We start from the raw sequence: 19,489 nt of genomic DNA, 5'->3' as shown, positions 1-19,489 counted from the left end.
AAAAAGGAAAGTTACAATAAAGTTAGTCAGACAATTTTACAACATTACAAAGCATCTAATCAGGCACTCAACACCACTAGTAATACCAATTAATTAAATATGTGTGTGCAATAAACTTTACAGCCTACCTAATGTTAACTATACATTTAAATATGCGGTGTGAATGTTATTAACTTGCGTCAGCTTGAAAAATAACGTTATCAGTATGACTGATCATGGACGTTAGATGACAAACTAAGGTCTTTCTCAAATGTTCACCGATATCCCTGGGAAGTGACTGGTTCTTGGCGTAGAGTTTAATGCAGGCGTTTCATTTATCGATCATTCACTTATGCGGTCTACAACTACCGACCTACCGATCTATTTTTTTTACAGTCTATGCTACCGACCTACCATCACAGAAGTAGCTCTAACAGGTGTCTGTCGTTAACGTTAGAAAAAATGCAACGCTGGCAAACTGGCTAGTAGCTACATTAACATGACGGGTTGATGAGGTCCATGCTTCACATTACGTTAACGTTAACTTGCGTTGCTTTATCACATCATACCGTTGCTTTATCACATCATATACTGTACTGACTGTCTAGTGTTATTAATCCCCATGTACGGTCAATGGTTACTCCATGTTGAGATGGCATACATTAAGATTGAGATATTTGATATTTGAAAACAGCAACAACTAATAAAACCAAGTATATCATGCATCGACTGTTACGGGAGCTGTGGGCTAATCTTCACTTCAACGACTAACTTAGCCTCCCGTTAACGGTAACGTTAATGTATCTGCTAACGTTAGCATCTAATTCGCTGTCCGTATTTCTGTTGTTAGCTCATTAGTATTCACCATACTAAATTGTCACAGTCTATAATCAACATAATAAGCTCTCTTAGACGTATTTAAGAACACCAATAGACAAAAAAAACTTTTCAATTGATACGCAACACTTACCAGACAAGAACAAACCGATTGTTGTTTGTACTGTTTAGCTAACTCACAGCCGCAAAATTCATCCAGCCAGCTAGCCTTCTGCGCCGAGTCGACCTGCGTTGTGGAAAGGAGAAGGGGGCGGGTTTCACTTGACAAGGGGCGTGTTTAACTCGCTGAGTGGCAACTGAGTGGGCGTGCCTGACCGCGACTCCTCTTCACTGCGCATGCTTCAACTTTTGCTGCGCAGCCGCACTTCAAATTGGCTCCAAATTTTCCAAGATGGCGTCGCCTCGGCGGCTTCAATTCCATAGAACACTGTAGAATGCAGGCACACTGTCCAGTTCTATACAGTCTATGGGTTGCAACGTACGCTCGTCAATACGTCATCGACACGCCTCTTTATGCAGACAGGATTCGATCCCCATTTCGCGCCCATAGACATGAACTACGACGAAGTATCTTGCTCCTCCTTAACAATCTTTGATGTATTCCTATTGGCCTAGATCTGCAAAACGTTACATTGGCTAGTTCTCTGGCGCATTCAGAGTTCGTGGCGCGCTTTTGCTTGATTTGGCGCTTTGTTCTACAAGTTAACTTCAGGGATAGTCAATCACTTGCTGTTGGGTTGTCTGGCTGGCTTGTCTTTAATCGGGATTTGCTCTTTGAAATAAAAAGGCAAAGATGCATGTAATTAAGCGAGGTAGGTGCAAGAATTTACAAGGCTAGTAATGTTAGCTGGTTGTGTGGTTGTAACCAGCATTTAGTTTCATATGGCTAATGTGTTATTTATCTGCTGTTTACCGGTTCACTAACTTGTCACTAATTACTTAATTGTATGTGTCTAGTTTCCTGTATTTGCATGGATTAGGTGGTCGTTAGTTTCCTTAAAAACTGTTCAGTGTTTTATTTGGGTAGCTACTTCTGTTGATAATCATCAAAAGTCTAACATTTAATTAACTTGGGAACAATGTGTCGCACTCCGTAAAACATACCCAATCCCAACATTAACGTTATCTTGCGAACTTTTCTGCCAGTTTGCACCCCCATCAATGCGAAGAATTAACGTTAAGTTAGGTGGTTAACATGGGCTGTCTGGTGGGAAACGACAAACATATTCTGTTGATGATTAACATTTAGCCAGTAACTTAAGTTTAAAGTAGGTTGTATGGCCAGCTAACGTTGTGTCAACATTAATGTTCGTTAGCTCTCACTTCTCGCCTATGTGTGGGAAAGCTTTACCACCAAAATTTAGATTCCGAAGCCCCTCACGCCTTTGAGAAACAAAGCTTTATGATCTGTTGTCCCTCCAAGACTAGCCGAACAATTGACCTAGTTTACTGGATAGTGATAGTTAAACTAGCTAGCAGTCCAATCTATACTAACTGACCAATTTATGAGTTACAAAAATATTTTATGAAATCCAGTACTAGCCTTTACTTGGCTTTACCCAGCACTTCAGCTGATCTTGGCGCCAAATACTGTGTTCATTTTATAGCAAGCTAATGATGCATCACTCAAAGTTTGCCGTGAAGGGACGAAGGATCGATGTTTTCTAAAACTTGTTAGATTTATATAGAATATTCAGCAATGTGGTGCAGACGACGTGGGTTTGATGTTATTGCATCGTTTTCTTTCTGAAGACGAACCTTCACAAGCTAATAAGCTAACATTGAGCAAAGTTACCCGTCTTCCTGTTGGTTTTATTGTACTTCCGAAGTCATGACCCCCAAATGGGTAAATGTTATAACGTTATATAAGGATGGTTAACGTTAATACATGTGGTATCTATGCATATGAAATATGTTGTATCTGTGCTAGTTTGCAAGGACTCGACAAAAATGTCCCCTACGTTGTTGTATTAAGTTGCTTCACACTAGCAGGATATGACATCAGCCATGACCCATTTCCAGTGTGAGCATGTCATTTGGTGACCTATTATTATTTAATTATCAAGGGGTATGTTTATTAACCCATTTAAGTTCGTTCCTGTACAGAGAAATAAGCAAATGAAAGAGTGTGGTTCCAAAACGCCATTACCACAATTTTAATGAATTTTTATAAATACTTTTTACCTTTTGTTTTCCAAGTAATTTCAGTAGAACTGTAATTGGATATTGTTATTTGATTTTTATATTCACTCAATCAAAACAACACAACTGCAATTTGATTGATATGACCGGAAATACACAACTAAATAGCCTGACTTTTTAATGTTTTTAAAAACGGAGCTATAGCGTTTTGGAACCAAAATCTTCAATATACTGTGCATAAGCCTAGATGGGCAAATGGTGGTAGCTCTCAAAATTGGAACCAAAGACTATAGATCACCTTAGAATCAAAGGCTGCTACATGAAACATGGCTCATGAATTGCACCTAGTCCCTGCAAACACTGACTGCGATATAACTCCAAATGTTGTGCTATGAATGTTGACATGGTTGGCCTAAATAAAGCTTGACTCTTGTCTACTTTGTTTGATATGAGGCCTTGTGGATCAGTTGCATTTGACCTTTTTTCAATGAGATGTACTGATAACTAATCATTTGTTTTTTTTGTTTTAGATGGACGTCAGGAGCGCATCATGTTTGACAAAATTACATCTCGTATTCAGAAGCTCTGTTATGGACTCAACTCTGATTTTGTGGATCCTGTAAGTGAAAAGTGTTGCATGGATTGTTAAGATGTACAAGTAAAAATGCATGAGTAACAAACATTTAAGCCTTTGGTGGTCTGCAATTGCTACATCTTTATTTTGTTTAATTCTTTTAGACTCAAATTACTATGAAAGTAATACAGGGACTTTATAGTGGGGTTACTACTATTGAGTTGGACACCTTAGCTGCAGAAATTGCTGCTACCCTCACAACCAAGCACCCAGACTATGCCATCTTGGCCGCTCGAATTGCTGTGTCCAATTTGCACAAGGAGACAAAGAAGGTCTTCAGTGGTAAGTTTGAGTTTTTTTTTTTTTTTTGTCTTATATACAATATAAATATATAAAAAAAAGAGCTAGGATAAATGTTTCATTCTGTACTTTGTCTCTTGCAGATGTAATGGAGGATTTGTTCAATTATGTGAATCCACGGAATGGACGTCATTCACCAATGATCTCAAAGGAGACGCTTGACATTGTTATGGCTAATAAAGATGTAAGGTTTCAATTTTAATGAATGTGTTAGGATGCAAACTTTTTTTTTTTTTATTGGATCAGACCATTGTTAGTTTGTAAGTGTTATAGTTAATGCAAGGAGAAACAAGTGTAATATCATGCCGGTTTTGGATAATTTCAAAACTATGGGTACAAAGTTAATTTGTGAGTGAACCATTAGCCAGGTTTGTGCTTTATGTAACCAATAATCACATACTCCGGGCTTAAAGTGTTCAGGCACCGTGCCTGAATTCAGGTGAAAATAGTCAATGGGACGGCAGCATATATGATCATAAATGTCTGATAACTTCAGGCACAGACATTTTTATTGCTTTAAGCCCTGCATACTATCACAATCCAAGTTTATTACTGCGCAAACATGGGTAAACTAATTAACATGAGTCACTTATTCACAGGTTCTATAGTAGCAATGATGTATGCATACCAAATCATCTGCAATCATTGCAATTATACTTAAAAATGTAATATTTGGTTGTTAGGCTAAAGCAGTGTTTGTCAAAGTGTGGTCCCAGGACCACTGGTGGTCCGCAAGCTATCCCAAGTGATCCGCAAGCAGACGTGATAAAATATAATATAGATTTTTTTCAATATTGAACCAACTTGCGTGTAAATCCAAACAGTTCTGCAACACTGCCTATGTAACCTATGTCAGTTTAAACCATGTGAATCATCTGACACAATAAGCCACTTTAAAGGGAAATGTTGTAACGTTTTGTTAAAACCAAGTGAAACCGAAGGCCTATTGTGTAACATGCTGTTAAAGTAGGTATTTTTTTTAATTTTTTTTTTATTATTATTATTGGTCTGAAAAAGTTAGCTAAAGAGTTTTATGGGGCCGTTTTATGTTTTAAATTATTTTTTAGTTAATGAATGAATTAATTTGTATTTATTTTAAACAGCGTCTTAACTCTGCCATCATTTATGACCGAGACTTCTCCTACAATTTCTTTGGATTTAAAGTAAGTTCATGTTGACAGCTTTACTTTGATATAAGTATTTGTGGTAGAGATGTAGCCCTTTCTTGGGATTAATGCTTGAATCTAATTGTTTTCGATGGTTGTTTGCCTGAACAGACACTGGAGCGGTCCTATTTATTGAAGATAAATGGGAAAGGTAAATATTTTTGTATTGATTTTGTACATTTAATTGTCATATTAGTTTGTTGTAATTGGTGTGAATCTGTTCCCAGTTAGATTTAAGTAAACTAAAAGGTACTTGCTTAGATTGCTATAATACAAGTGACTCAAGTTCTTATCCCTAGTGGCGGAGCGTCCCCAGCATATGCTGATGCGGGTGTCCGTGGGGATTCACAAGCAAGACATTAATGCTGCCATCGAGACGTACAACCTTCTGTCGGAGAAGTGGTTTACTCATGCCTCTCCAACCCTCTTCAACGCTGGAACAAACAGACCTCAGCTTTCAAGGTACGTGTCTTATTACCATCCAGTGTTATGCATGTATATGTAAGAATGAATGGAAGAGTGAGCAAACATATGCCTAAGAGTTTATGAGGTTCTGGTACTAGATCAGATCTGTTTGTCCAGTCATTGTTGAATTGATAAGGGAGGGGGGGAAAAAAAGCTAAATGGAGCTGCTTTGGGTGTGCTACATTTTTAAGTTTTTGTTTGCCACGTAGAAATGTATAACCTGAGTTTGAGAAGTAAGAACCACCAATCTTGCCCCTTCTAGCTGCTTCCTGCTTGCCATGAAGGACGACAGTATTGAGGGTATCTATGACACATTGAAGCAGTGTGCCCTCATCTCCAAATCTGCTGGTGGTATTGGTGTGGCAGTGAGTTGTATCAGAGCCACTGGAAGCTACATTGCAGGGGTGAGTGTGGTCTATAAATCTGTCTGCACATGGGTGGATCGTTGTTTGCATTGACAGAGATTTCCTTTCAAAATCAGTTTACATTTTGTGCAACTAATATCTATAATGTCTCGACACAAAATAGTGCGGCGCGGGACAACTTTTGAAAGCTTTTTGCGGGAGCGGGCGGGATGAGAGAGGTGCGTTCGCGGGTGCGGGACAAACCGATAATTCACTGCACTCCCGCAAATTAAATATGTGCTTAAAATTAAATAGGAAAATGATTAGTGTTCATAACTATAGTTCAGCTGGATATTCTGTTAGGCAGCATTAAAAAAAACGGGGTTTAAGCATAACTGACGGATAGCAGACTAGGCCTACTTCATTTGTTAGCCTACGTTCAGAACCAAGAAACTGACATCTGGAGTCTTTTCTCAGGTGTGTGCTCCTTTCGTGAGACAGAAAGAAAAACTGAATAGGCTATCCCTCCTACATGCATCCTGCATGAAAAATCAGTCCCGCGCAGACCTCTACTCAACATGGTCTATTTATTGATGACGAGTTCAGCCTTTTATTTAGGAGCAAAATACATTAATCAGAGGAGTTGAGTTGGACTGTTATTTGCATTAACAATTATATAGCTTATAGTGAAGTATTGTAAACTTTGTAAGTGTACAGAGAGGTTATAATAGTTCTTTTTTTTTTTTTGTACTCCAGATTATTTCTTTAAAGAATTCAGTGAGTGCCATAAGTTAGAAAAACAAGCTTTTAGGTGACCGTCCTTTATAAGGGGACAACTTTATTCAATTGACAGCATGTTTGACTGAATTTTGTCTTACACTTTTGAGTTCATGTTTTTTTTTTTTTTTTTTCGTTTTCTCTATTTCAGACAAATGGTAACTCCAATGGACTGGTGCCAATGCTTCGTGTGTATAACAACACTGCCCGATATGTGGACCAGGGAGGAAACAAGGTAAGGAAAAGTTCTTGTAGAGAGTTGGTATGAGCTGTTCAGTGTGCATCTGGTATATTTTGTAGATCCTGAATTTATTCGCTGTGCCAACCTATTGCCAATCAGAGGGAAAAATCTTTTGTTTACAGTGTTTGAGATTTAAATATGCGATGCTCCTAGTTTTTTTGCTGCTCTTACCATAGCAGTCTCTTATTGTATATATTTCCTCTCTGTTCAGAGACCTGGTGCATTCGCCATGTATCTTGAGCCGTGGCACTTGGACATCTTTGACTTCCTTGAGCTGAAGAAGAACACCGGAAAGGAAGAGCAGAGGGCGAGGGACCTGTTCTATGCTCTCTGGATCCCAGACCTCTTCATGAAGAGAGTGGAAAAGGATTTGGTATGTGTGTCTACATGTTTCAACTCAAAATGGTCAAGAAAGTGGGGCAAGGTGGACAAAATGTTTTACAAGCTATAGTACAATCATCTCATAGTGTTGGTTTCATTTCTAGGACTGGTCTCTCATGTGCCCAAGTGACTGCCCTGGTCTAGATGAGTGTTGGGGTGAGGAGTTTGAAAAACTGTACGAAAGGTGGGTTGGTCTTTCTGGATTGCAATTCATTATGAAGAATCAGACCACCGAATGGTGCAAAGGCACATTCAGTTTAATTTAACTTTTTGGGGTATTCTGAGGAGCACTTAATAACCTGAATATGTTTTTGATCTGTATCTGTTCAATTATGTTACCAGGTATGAGAAGGAAGGCAGGGCCAAGCGTGTGGTAAAAGCACAGCAGGTCTGGTACGCAGTCATCGAATCCCAGACAGAGACGGGCACACCCTACATGGTCTACAAAGATGCCTGCAACCGCAAGAGCAATCAGCAGAACCTTGGCACAATCAAGTCCAGCAATCTGTGCACAGAGATTGTGGAGTACACCAGCAAGGATGAGGTGCTAATTTAATTTACTTTTAGATACAGGTCACACAATACTTTTTTTCTTTTTAGTGGGGTTGATCCAGCAAGCCCACAGCATGGCTGAAAGATGGAAAGAAAGAAGAGAAACAAACTGGATCAACCCCACTATTGTTTTTAAGTTTTCTTATTATATCTTCCTTTTCACCCACTTTTTGTACGAACTACTGCTCCTAGACCGTTTGAGCTATCGACGCAGTTCGAACTCCAAAAATTCAGGCCCGAACCGGTGTAGCTTGCTTGTTACTTTAGTGTAGCTGGCCCTTGTCGTTTTCGCGTTATTCCCATTTTTCGGCCCCATTGAATGAATGGCGGAATGTTCAGGATTCTAATTCTGATTGTGACATCACAGCTCTAATTGTTTAAGCTTGCACCTGGCAGAGTTCTAAGCCATCTGGCACTGTCTGCTGGGCTGGGCTGGGGCTGTCTGTGTATGGCCCCTACAACAATAAAAACAAAAACAATGCTTGAACATTCTATTTGGGCCCCAATCTACTTCCTCTGCATTAAGATAACATATGGAATGTTAAAACGGAAGCCTTGTGGGGCCAACTATGATGCTGATAATGGAACTCCCTTGAAAGGGTCTATATGAAGGGGTGTGCATGTAACTGGACATACGGGTCTCAAGTTTTCATAAATGAGGTACCGTTGGAATCCTTGAATGAAGCCCAGTTCAATGCCTTGCCAGCACCAAGTGTCTGCCATCTTTTTTTTAAAGTGAATCCATGTTCATACAGGTCATTTAAAAAATAAAAAAAACTTTTTCCCAGTCCATTCAGCCCAGTTCAATGCCCAGCTAGCTCGATTCAAACTTAGTCATGTATACAGTTGTATAGATTATAACATTGAGAAACACACATTCATACAGATATTATGCACATCCACGCAACACTACTATTCAAGTTAAGTTGGTATCATTGCCTGGCAAGAAGTCCACAATCAATTCAATTGTCTTGCCACTATCTGTAGCGCTTACAGACAACGTTAAATTACTACAGGTTCTGTATGCTATTTAAAGCGATGAGTCCCTTCATGACGGTGTGTTGCAATGCATTCTGGGTGCTGTGCTGTGATTCGACGGCTCGTCACCTGACCCACCAAACGACGATGCTTGAACTAAACGTAAAGTAAAAATATATCGCTACCAAGGCTCCAAATAGCAACACACTTACACCGTAGCATGATGAGGGTATCTACATGTAAACCGAAGCATTGAGAACTGTAAGTCTACAGGCAGTTTATTAAAAAGAAAAACAGTACCGTTGTCACTCCCCAATGTGAGTCGCTACCGGATGGGAGTCGCGCATGCGTCACTTTGCTACTTTGCGACTACCAGAGCTGTTAGCCACAGAATAATGACATTAGCCTACACAGCAGTAATGTATTATTTAGCGTAAGGCATCACATTTTCACGGCATGATCTCTAGTATCAGTTCTAGATTAGAGGCTGGAGTAGCCTGCTAGCAAGAGACTTCTGTAATATCAATAAAAATTGACCTACATAATGAAGTTTGTTCACTGCTGGCAAGTAAGTAAGCAATCAAGCACAACAAAGGCTGTCACTTGAATGGCGTTTGCTAACGTTAGCTATCAAACAATCTTAGATAGCTAAAACGTTTTTGAAACAGAAAAGTGAATTATTTTATGGATTTCAGTCGGATCCCTTGGCGTTATGCCGTAAAACCTATCAATCTGAGCATGCGTGACTCGCATCGGGTAGCGACTCACATCGGGGAGTAACACCGTTCACGTCTCATTCACATATACAGACGGGCGCCATCTTGGGTAAACAGAACTCTCTGGGATGTGGCGTAAATAGTGTAGTGGTAGTTTAGTGGTTAAGGAGCTGGGCTAGCGTGCAGTAGCCTGGAAGTTGTCGGTTCAATTCCCGGCTTCCACCGTTGTGCCCTTGAGCAAGGCACTTAACCCCAAGTTGCTCTGGGGACGATGTGATCCCTTGTAATATAGCTGACACATGTAAGTCACTTTGGTCAAGAAGTGTCTGCTTAATGTAATGTAAATCTCGCGAAGACATCGAAGAACGAACCCTTTTAGTTTGATGGACGTCCTTATCAGTCTATGGTCTAACTTATGAACGTGTCGGCAAAGATTGTTAAGGCGGAGCAAGATACTTCGTCGTAGTTCATGTCTATGGGCGCGAAATGGGGATCGAATCCTGTCTGCATAAAGAGGCATGTCGATGACTTATTGATGAGCGTACGTTGCAACCGGTCAACAGCAGCGGCATAAATAACCGGCGCACACCTGATATAAAGTCGATGTTCTCCAGACTGGAATGCTCAAAAATTCTATTTGAATAAATAGCATAAAAATGCGATGGCCATTCATCACACTGTTTGGATGTTACTTGAGAGTCTGAATCAGAATTACCTTAGCTCTCAGTAAGTTAGTTTATTATAGTCATGTGATTTACATAAAGTAGTAAACAACAGTAATGTTAAATGTGTCAACAAGTTAGATTCTACCCCACAAGCCACAATAGGGAACGTTCAAGTAAGCGTTAGCACATATATAAACCTATTAATGTTAGCTAACATGCTAAGCATTGAAAATGAATGCGTTAGCAATAGCCACTGCTTTTTTTGAGCTGACAAGCGTTAATGTCTGGAAATGCGTTAAAAACATAATCAGCCAAATTGGACTCACTTAAGACCCTTGGTATGGTGTTACAACGATGTGGAGTCGAAATGTAAATTGTTAGTAACGTTATGGTTTTAATGTGTAAACAGACCAACCGCGATTTTGCAATGACGTGAATGGAGTTTTAGGTACTACTTTCACGAGGTCTGTAGTTCTGTTAATTTATCTTATCTTTGAACAGACTACATGGTTATCTTCCTTAGACTTCGTAGATGTAGTTGCTACAATTTGGAGGCGAAATTCGAAGTGTAAATATGGTTTTAATGTGTAAACAGAACAACCGCGATTTTGCGAGCTAGAAAAAAGGAAGTGAATGAAATAGTTACTGCTTTTCTGAGTGCTGGTGTTCTCATAAAATCGACGTAATCTTTGAAAAGACTACCTGGATAACTTTCAGTGTCCCGCTGGCGGGACTGTTATTCCCCCCCCCCCCCAACATTCTTAATTAATTGTATGCACCATATTGCTATGTAGCATAGTAATGTTATACACCATTTCAAAGCTTTGACTCTTGGGAATCCAAAAATGAGAACTTTTTTTTTTTTTTCATGTACAATCTGTATAGTGCTTTACATTCTCAGATGAATCTTATTATGTCTCAATTAAATTTGATCCAAAATGCCCCCCCCCCCCCCCCCCCCCCCTTCCGCTTTTGGTGCTACCCTGACTTCTGGCTGCAGTGTAGCTGCAGCACAATAAGTAGATGCAACATATTGGGTACTGAAATATTCACAAGAATCCATAGAAATTGAATCTTCATGTTGTGTTATCCAATATTAGTTGTACAGATGTATAGTCTATCTTACACACTCATTGAACCAACAAAGTAAATGCAAAAAGAGACATTTTTGTAATCATTCCATATTTCGTGTAGTCATTCCATATCAGAACCTCTGAAGTATAATCCAAATACAAGCATAAAACCTCAAAGTGTTACCTTTCATTTGAGACCAGGATTATGCTTCTACACAAAGGGGTTCATGTGCAGTAAGCATTTGATTGTCAGTATGCATTTTGGATAACAAAAGGTTCTATGGGGAGTATCCATAGGCATTTTACAAAACGCATGGGCGTACCTTGGCAAATAATAGTCTAAAGCACTCATATTTTCATTCTATATTGATCTACTTTTGCACACAACTTCACAAGACCTGGTGCTAGGGCTCAGTTGTGTTTCTAAGGGATATCAAGAGACCTAGAGGGCTGAAATGTGGTCAGTTCAGAGATGCTTGTAATCCGGCAGAAAGAAAACACTATATTCTAGCCTCTGTAACTCTTTGTGAGTACATCACACATTTATTGTGTGTTTCCTACGAAAACTAGAGGTTCTCAGCTTTCTATAGAGGTCCAACATTTGATGGTAGGCCTCAGAAGAGGTGGGAACAATGCCCTTGTAAATAGGCACAGTGCAATTTCAGGCAAAAACTTGAAATTCTTTTTGAGAATTAAGCTGTTAATGAATGGGCACAGTATTATTATGACCGCCGCTCGCGGTCATATAGGTTTAGTCAGATTTTTTTTTTTTTTTTTTTTTTTTATTTTTTTCGCATGCCCAAATTTCCGTCAATGATTCCCGGGACACTGAAAGACCGGGGTACACGAAACTTGGTGGGCATGTAACCCCACATGGATAGCATGGAACCATCGTTTTTCGTTTTGATCTGTGGCCCCCCCTGCTGAATTGGACCCCCCGAAAGGAGGGTAGGGCAGACAGTTTTCTGTGAATATCTCGAAAACCGTAGGGTTTAGGAGGACAATTTTTTTTTTTTTTTTTGTATGTTGATCTCAAGGGGCCATGTCAACCCATTCCATAACCACTCATTTCATGTATAGCGCCACCTAGTTAAACACAAAAAAGTAAAAATGAGGTGGTGTAATTGAAGGTATCTGTGACCTAACATAGTCAAAACTGCACGAAATTGGAAGTGTAGGATCATTATGACACCCTCTGTATGCACGCCAAGTTTTGTGGAATTCCGTTCATGGGGGGCCACACAATAAATTAATTTATGTTACTATACACCAACTGGCCTGTAGGTGGCCGGAGACAGTTTTCTGTGAATATCTCGAGAACCGTAGGGCCTAGGAGGTCCACCTTTTTTTTTGTATGTTGGTCTTAAGGGGGCATGTCAACCCATCCCATTACCACTTATTTCATGTATAGCGCCACCTAGTTAAAAATTAAAAAGCAAAAAATGTGGTGTTTTCATCTCAATATCTCTGGCTGACAAGGTCAAAACTGCACGAAATTAAAAGTGTAGGATCATTATGACACCCTCTGAATGCATGCCAAGTTTTGTGTACTTTCGTTCATGGGGGGCCTTACAATAAAATAATTTATGTGTACATTTAGTGACGTACACCAACAAGGATTCCCGGGACACTGAAAGACCGGGGTACACAAAACTTGGTGGGCATGTACCCCCACATGGATAGCATGGAACCGTCATTTTTCGTTTTCATCTGCAGCCCCCCCGCTGGACTGGACCCCCCGAAAGGAGGGTAGGGCAGACACAGTTCTCTGTGAATCTTTTATGGTATGTTGGTCTCAAGGGCCCACATCAACCTGGCTCATAATCACTCATTTGTGATTTGCCCCCCCCCCGGTAAAAAATGAAAATCAGTAGGATTAAAAGAAAGCCAAAATAAATATTCTTCATCATCATCATCATCATGGCTGCATTTTCAGTATTGGCGAGAAGTAGTCGTTTGTCCACTAGATGGCGCATCGTTGCAGTGAGACGTAATTTTGTTGGAAGTTAAAAGTGGGTTGGAAAAAACAATGGACGCTTCATACAAGGACTGTAATTTACCGCAGCGAACATCTAATAAGGATAGGACGATGTTCACATGAAGTGTAATTCCCATTTCTTCTTGAAGCCGAAATAAATCTGAGGATGTTTATCGGACATGCTTGGTTTTTACTGCAGGTACGTTAATCTTGTAATATCAATAAGGACCTAGGTAATGTTAACGTTAGCGTTGGTTGAGTGATGGAGGCATTTGATTTATTGCATTTGTAGAAAACTATAAATGCGGTTATACCAAGCAAATGTATAGCAGCACTGTTTGTATCTTTCGACTGTCATTTATTGCACGTGCTACAAAATCATTCTGTGCAATGGAAGATTTACCAACGTTACACCGGTCTGATACAGTTTTGCCTATACATGCGTGAGACTGAGACGCCTGTTTATTTTGTTTTAAGTGCGTGCAGGGTGTGAGAGGGGAGTCTATGTGCTTTGATTACAGCTTGGTAGTTGTAGTCTGTGAAATTAAAAAGCACGTGTGTGTGAAGTATCCAAACAATGACACCTTCATTTCATTATGGCTGCTTTAGCAAAACACCTTAAGCTACTGTGTAGTGGGTCCCATTTAGAAGTGGCTTCTTCATTCGCGCTTTCCTTGACTCATGGAGCTGTGTGAATGTTATTACAACTTTTCGCCACGATATGACAGTTTAAGTCCGCTTGATACTGTAAGGCGTAAGCCATTGGTTTCCAAAGGAGATTTTATTTGTGTCGCCAGCATAGCCTATTGACAATTTATGTTGTAAATAGGCCTATCTTATAATCCTACCTGTAGCTTAGGGAAGCTAACAGCTTTCTATTAGGATCTAGTTTGTGTTTTGTCATAACTCCCTGATGCATTTTTGCATTTAGAATAGCCAGAGCGTGTATATCTCAATCGGAAAATTAAACAATATCGGGTGCCTATGGACTAGGCTGGGTGAACCCAGCCTGATCTGCCCGCTATTTATTTTTTGGTTTCTTAAAAGATTGAGCTTGGTCTGATGAAAGCCAGACTAGCCATGGACCTCAGTTAAACAATGCAAGGGAACATGAATCAGCCTATATTTGCACTAACAATAACGGACAAAAGCTCTTCAACTTTGGCCCGTTAAAATGTGTATGAACAGTCTAGCGACGCATTTCATCAAGGCCCATTTGGACATGTCAGTTATTTGCACCACTGGTTAGATGTAAAACAGCATTTCGTTTCAGACTAGGCTACGGTTACTTAATTTGTGCATTAACAATAACGTTTCAGACTACTGTTACTTAATTTGTGCATTGACAATAAAGTATTACATGAACTAAAGATGACTTTCTTCTTCTACATAAGATTTTATTCACAAAAAATCCATCCATCCAAAAATGACCTTTTGTTTTTGATAGCTGTTGAAAACGGCATGGAACTGACAGATGTTTTTGTTTAAAAATACATAAAAAATAAATAAATAAATAACATTATGCTGATACCTTTTGCTTTTCCCAAATACAATGTAGCCTACAGGTGTAAGTGACCTTTCATCAATCCAGTTGCAATGGATGAACTGTGACGAACTGCCCTACTTGTGATTGTTTAGAGATTTTAAAGGTTTTATAACAATTCTACATCTTTGGCTATTCTACAATCTATTCACCTTTTCAGCACCAGTAGGGTACTTTCTGTGCAGCCGCACACACACACTCAGGCATGCCAAACAAGCATACACAAAAGTTTCAAGAGTGGGGGATGGAGTAAAATATGGAGACAAATTGAAGTGTGATTTATTTTCGCGGAACGGATGTACAGGACTGAGCGGCGGTCATATTTTGTACCGCTATGCGGTACATCTAGTTGTGTACAGTAATGGGCTATCAGTAGTATGTAAACAGTTCATGTGTTATGTGTTTTACATAAACTAGTAAACAACAGAAATGTTAAAAGCTGGTATTGCGTTTCCTGAATTCTTACATTCAGGCATTCAAATGAAATGTAATTAAATAGCATATATATATATATATATATATATATACTCTATCAGTGTATGATGCTTGCATGAGGGAAACATTCCAAAACAACGGCACCCATATAATTGCCGTTGTTTTGAGAAGTGTTTCTCATGCAAGCATCATGCAACAATGCAAAAACAATGAAACTATTCTAGGCCTAATTATATTTTACATTAGTAAAGCACTACTCTGATGTGCATGCTTTCACAAACTTTTGTCAATATTCTTAGCGCTTTAAACATTGACTGTTTTGAAGTGCATGTATAGCAATATAGTATAATAATAATTGTGATGTGATATTACAATTTGATGGGGGGTGGGTTCATGTAGGTGGGCCCTATGACCCCAAAGTATGCCTTGACTGGGCCTCAGGTCAAAGAAGTTTGAGAGGCTGATGTAGACGACACAGCAGCACTTCAGTCACATTGTCTTTTAAGAAAATGCAGTCCATTTTTCGGTTCCAGCAGCCAACAACCTCAGAACTGACCCTTCTAACCTAGTGACCACCATAGCAACCAGCATGATTGCCCTAGCAACCAGCATAGCAACCACGATATTTATGCGTTTTAGCTTATTGGATGTTGCGTTAATGCAGATAACTTTTGATCCGTGTGCCCGATTTTCATAAATGAGGTACCGTTGGAATCCTTGGATGAGGCTGAGTTCCATGCCTCTGATCAAACCCACTCTTGCAGTTCCTCGGAACCGCAAATCCTAGTTTTTTTTCTTAATGGCCTCATTGAGTTAGTTAGTGTCACGGGTACACTGGCGATTTCGCCGCTTCGCACGGCATCTTTTGTCTTATGTGTAAAATTTGTGTGCGGAGCGCTTTGGGTTGCACTATGTGCATTCAAAAATACCCTATATAAATAATTTGCCTTACCGAAGTACACACATACATAATATGCACTGATTTGCTTTACTTTTTAAATGTCTGCAGGTGGCTGTGTGTAACCTGGCATCCATTGCCTTAAACATGTACGTCACTCCAGAGCGAACCTTTGACTTCCAAAAATTGTCCTACGTCACCAAAGTTATTGTCAAAAATTTGAACAAGGTTATTGACATCAACTACTATCCAGTACGAGAGGTAAGAATTCTCTACTGAAATCGGCTTATCTTTGTAATTGTAGTGATATTCAGTCAAAATACCAACTCTGTTGGTATGGTTAATTATTGTAGATGTCCTTAATAATAATTTATTTATTTAACAGTGACAGGGTAATATATTATTTATTTAACTGTGACCATATTGGAATTTCACCAAAGTAATATACCCTTCTTTGTACACAGGCAGAGTATTCCAACAAGAGACACCGACCTATTGGCATTGGTGTTCAGGGCCTTGCAGATGCCTTCATCCTGATGCGCTACCCATTTGAAAGTCCAGAAGCTCAACGTCTCAACATTCAGATCTTTGAAACGATCTATTATGCAGCACTGGAGTCCAGCTGCGAGTTGGCAGAAGAGTTTGGCCCATACGAGACCTATGAAGGCTCACCTGTCAGCAAAGGAGTGAGTGTGTTTTTATTTATTTATTTATTTATTTATTTTTTAATTTTACTCTTTCCCTCTGGTATGAGTGATTTTGTGTAAGTCTACAACTGTATCCTTATTGACCTCTGACTGTATGTGCGATACCTGTTCTCATGCTTTGTGTTTGAATTATTTATCCTGTTAGCAGTATACTGTGTGATTTGAAAAAAATCAGGAAAATGAACAATTAATAGACCTACCATGTACTTGGTGTAGTAGAGTTATGTAATAGAGTACATAAATCCATTACAAATCAAAAGCCTAAAAGCCCCCCCTCCATCTATCGCAGATTCTGCAGTATGATATGTGGGAGAAGGTTCCTACAGACCTCTGGGATTGGAAGGCACTGAAAGAGAAAATTGCCAAGTGAGTACAAAGTAGTTCAGCATAAAGTCTCCTGCGGGTTTTCTGTCCAGACCTGGAGGTTGTGGGATGGCTTGCCTTCTGGACATAAGACGGCAGTTTTTAGGAGCATGCACGAAGCTAGACAGACATCTCCCATCTGACTTGTCTTTCTGATCCTCTCTCGTAGGCACGGTGTGCGCAACAGCCTGCTCATGGCCCCAATGCCCACGGCCTCGACGGCCCAGATCCTGGGAAACAACGAGTCGATCGAGCCCTACACCAGCAACATCTACACTCGCCGAGTGCTTTCTGGAGAGTTCCAGGTAATGTCTGATACAGCTATCAAGCAGTGAGTTTCAGATTGATGATCGGAAGGGCTTAAGATCCAAGCTTCTCAGATCCAAGATGGCGGCGCGTACACACGCAGCGACCTCTCTGTCCTAACCGTACGGTGTTTTGTTCGTTTAAAAAGTGTTTGTCCGAAAGTTTTACGTGTTCGTCTCGTCTAACTACGTCGTACTACAAGTACAGCAGGCAGTTTTTAATCGACATCTGCAAAAGCAAGTTTTGCAGCGTTCTGGACTTTGCAACAGAGACGCTAAAGGAACTCGGACTACTCCGGCCTGCAACAACACCGGACTCGCCTGCTACTCCTCCCCCGGAAAGAAAGCGTCGGAAGCGGTGTGCGAGGAAGCAGAAGAGGGGCAAGCGCGGAGGCGTCCGGGCCAGGCTAGCGGCCAGCCCAACTCGCCCAGCCATACCATCCATTCTCCTGGCAAATGTACGATCACTGGACAACAAAATGGATCACATACGACTGCTGAGATCAACGAACCGGACAGTAAGTAACTGCTGTGTGCTCGTCTTCACTGAGACTTGGTTAAATGACAACATTCCGGACTCTGCTGTACAACTGGAGCAGCTAGCATGCTATCGAGCAGACAGGGCCATTGTAAAGGGAGGTAAATCACGAGGAGGAGGAATCTGTGTTTACATCCGTGACGAATGGTGCCGGGACACTGTAGTAGTATGCAAACACTGCTCACCACTGGCAGAGTTTATGATCATAAAGTGCCGTCCTTTTTACCTGCCAAGGGAAATTACTGCGATTCTGCTAGTCGCAGTATACATCCCGCCTACCAACAGCGATAAGAACGCGGCTCTCGGTGAACTGTACCAGGCTGTCAGTGAACAACAGACGGCACACCCAGACGGTTTCACCATCTTCACTGGAGATTTTAACCATGCTGATCTTAAAACTGTACTTCCAAAGCTACACCAGCATGTTGATTTTCCAACAAGAGGAGATAACATCCTGGACCTGGTCTACACTACACACAAAGGAGCATACAAAGCCACCCCCCTCCCCCACATTGGACTTTCAGACCATATAACTGTTATGCTAATGCCCGCATACAGACAAAGGGTAAAAGCGAACAAACCGGTTCGTAAGCAGGTAAAAGTGTGGCCTGAGGGAGCCTCCGATGCTCTTCAAGACTGCTTTGACACAACAGACTGGGAAATGTTTAAGCAGGCAGCCACTTACAACAACCGGACAGACATAGAGGAGTATACAGACACTGTAACCTCTTACATCACCAAGTGCATCGATGATGTGACCCACACAAAAGACATCATCACTCGGGCTAACTGGAAGCCATGGCTGACAGGGGATGTCCTCAGGCTGCTGAGGGCCAGAGACAAAGCCTACAGAGCTGGGGATGAAGCTGGCATGAGAACAGCGAGAGCCAACCTGTCCCGTGGCATCAAGGAAGCAAAAAAGGAATACACTCACAAGAGAACCACCCACTTCAAAGACAGCAGGAACGCACAAAGCCTATGGCAGGGCATTCAGGCCCTCACGGACTACAAGCCCGCGCCACAGAGCTGTGAGGGCAACATCCCTCTGCTCAACAACCTGAACCGCTTCTTTGCTCGCTTTGAAGCACAAAACGGCACCTGCCCACAGAAGACCCATCCCCCTCTACATGAGCAGCCCCTGTGCCTCTCTGCCGACAGCGTGAAGAGGACACTTGCTGCTATCAACACCCGTAAGGCAACAGGTCCAGACAACATCCCAGGTCGTGCGCTGAAGGACTGCGCAGGGGAGCTTAAGGATGTCTTCACAGACATCTTTAACACTTCCCTGAAGCAAGCCATCGTCCCATCATGTTTCAAAGCTGCCACCATCATACCTGTGCCGAAGAAAACTGCTCCATCCTGCTTCAATGACTACCGCCCTGTGGCACTGACACCCATCATCATGAAGTGCTTTGAGCGGCTTGTCATGTCACATATCAAAGCCATTCTCCCCCCCACCCTGGACCCCTTCC

The 19,489-nt window shown here is 40.9% G+C and overlaps 1 protein-coding gene across 2 annotated transcripts in view; it reads left to right on the top strand.

The window, feature by feature from the left end:
* rrm1 (ribonucleotide reductase M1 polypeptide) overlaps positions 1–19,489 on the top strand; it is a 29,825-nt gene that overhangs the window by 5,707 nt on the left and 4,629 nt on the right. Inside the window, exons 1-16 of one of the 2 annotated variants that reach the window (XM_042077149.1) lie at positions 1,461–1,628; positions 3,489–3,577; positions 3,697–3,874; positions 3,976–4,076; positions 4,996–5,055; positions 5,170–5,209; positions 5,358–5,520; positions 5,786–5,927; positions 6,796–6,879; positions 7,097–7,258; positions 7,371–7,450; positions 7,609–7,810; positions 16,216–16,365; positions 16,569–16,790; positions 17,101–17,177; positions 17,344–17,479. In XM_042077149.1, the coding sequence (XP_041933083.1) occupies positions 1,610–1,628; positions 3,489–3,577; positions 3,697–3,874; positions 3,976–4,076; positions 4,996–5,055; positions 5,170–5,209; positions 5,358–5,520; positions 5,786–5,927; positions 6,796–6,879; positions 7,097–7,258; positions 7,371–7,450; positions 7,609–7,810; positions 16,216–16,365; positions 16,569–16,790; positions 17,101–17,177; positions 17,344–17,479 (1,905 nt within the window). In that variant the 5' untranslated portion in view covers positions 1,461–1,609. Of the gene's footprint in view, positions 1–1,460; positions 1,629–3,488; positions 3,578–3,696; positions 3,875–3,975; positions 4,077–4,995; positions 5,056–5,169; positions 5,210–5,357; positions 5,521–5,785; positions 5,928–6,795; positions 6,880–7,096; positions 7,259–7,370; positions 7,451–7,608; positions 7,811–16,215; positions 16,366–16,568; positions 16,791–17,100; positions 17,178–17,343; positions 17,480–19,489 lie in introns of those variants that run through there. The other variant, XM_042077150.1, reaches the window with a different exon arrangement.

This window comes from Alosa sapidissima, chromosome 21 (genome assembly GCF_018492685.1).
Source record: "Alosa sapidissima isolate fAloSap1 chromosome 21, fAloSap1.pri, whole genome shotgun sequence".
Taxonomy (NCBI): domain Eukaryota; kingdom Metazoa; phylum Chordata; class Actinopteri; order Clupeiformes; family Clupeidae; genus Alosa; species Alosa sapidissima.
Note: the sequence above shows the minus strand (reverse complement) of the source record. Positions and strands in the feature narration are given on the sequence as shown.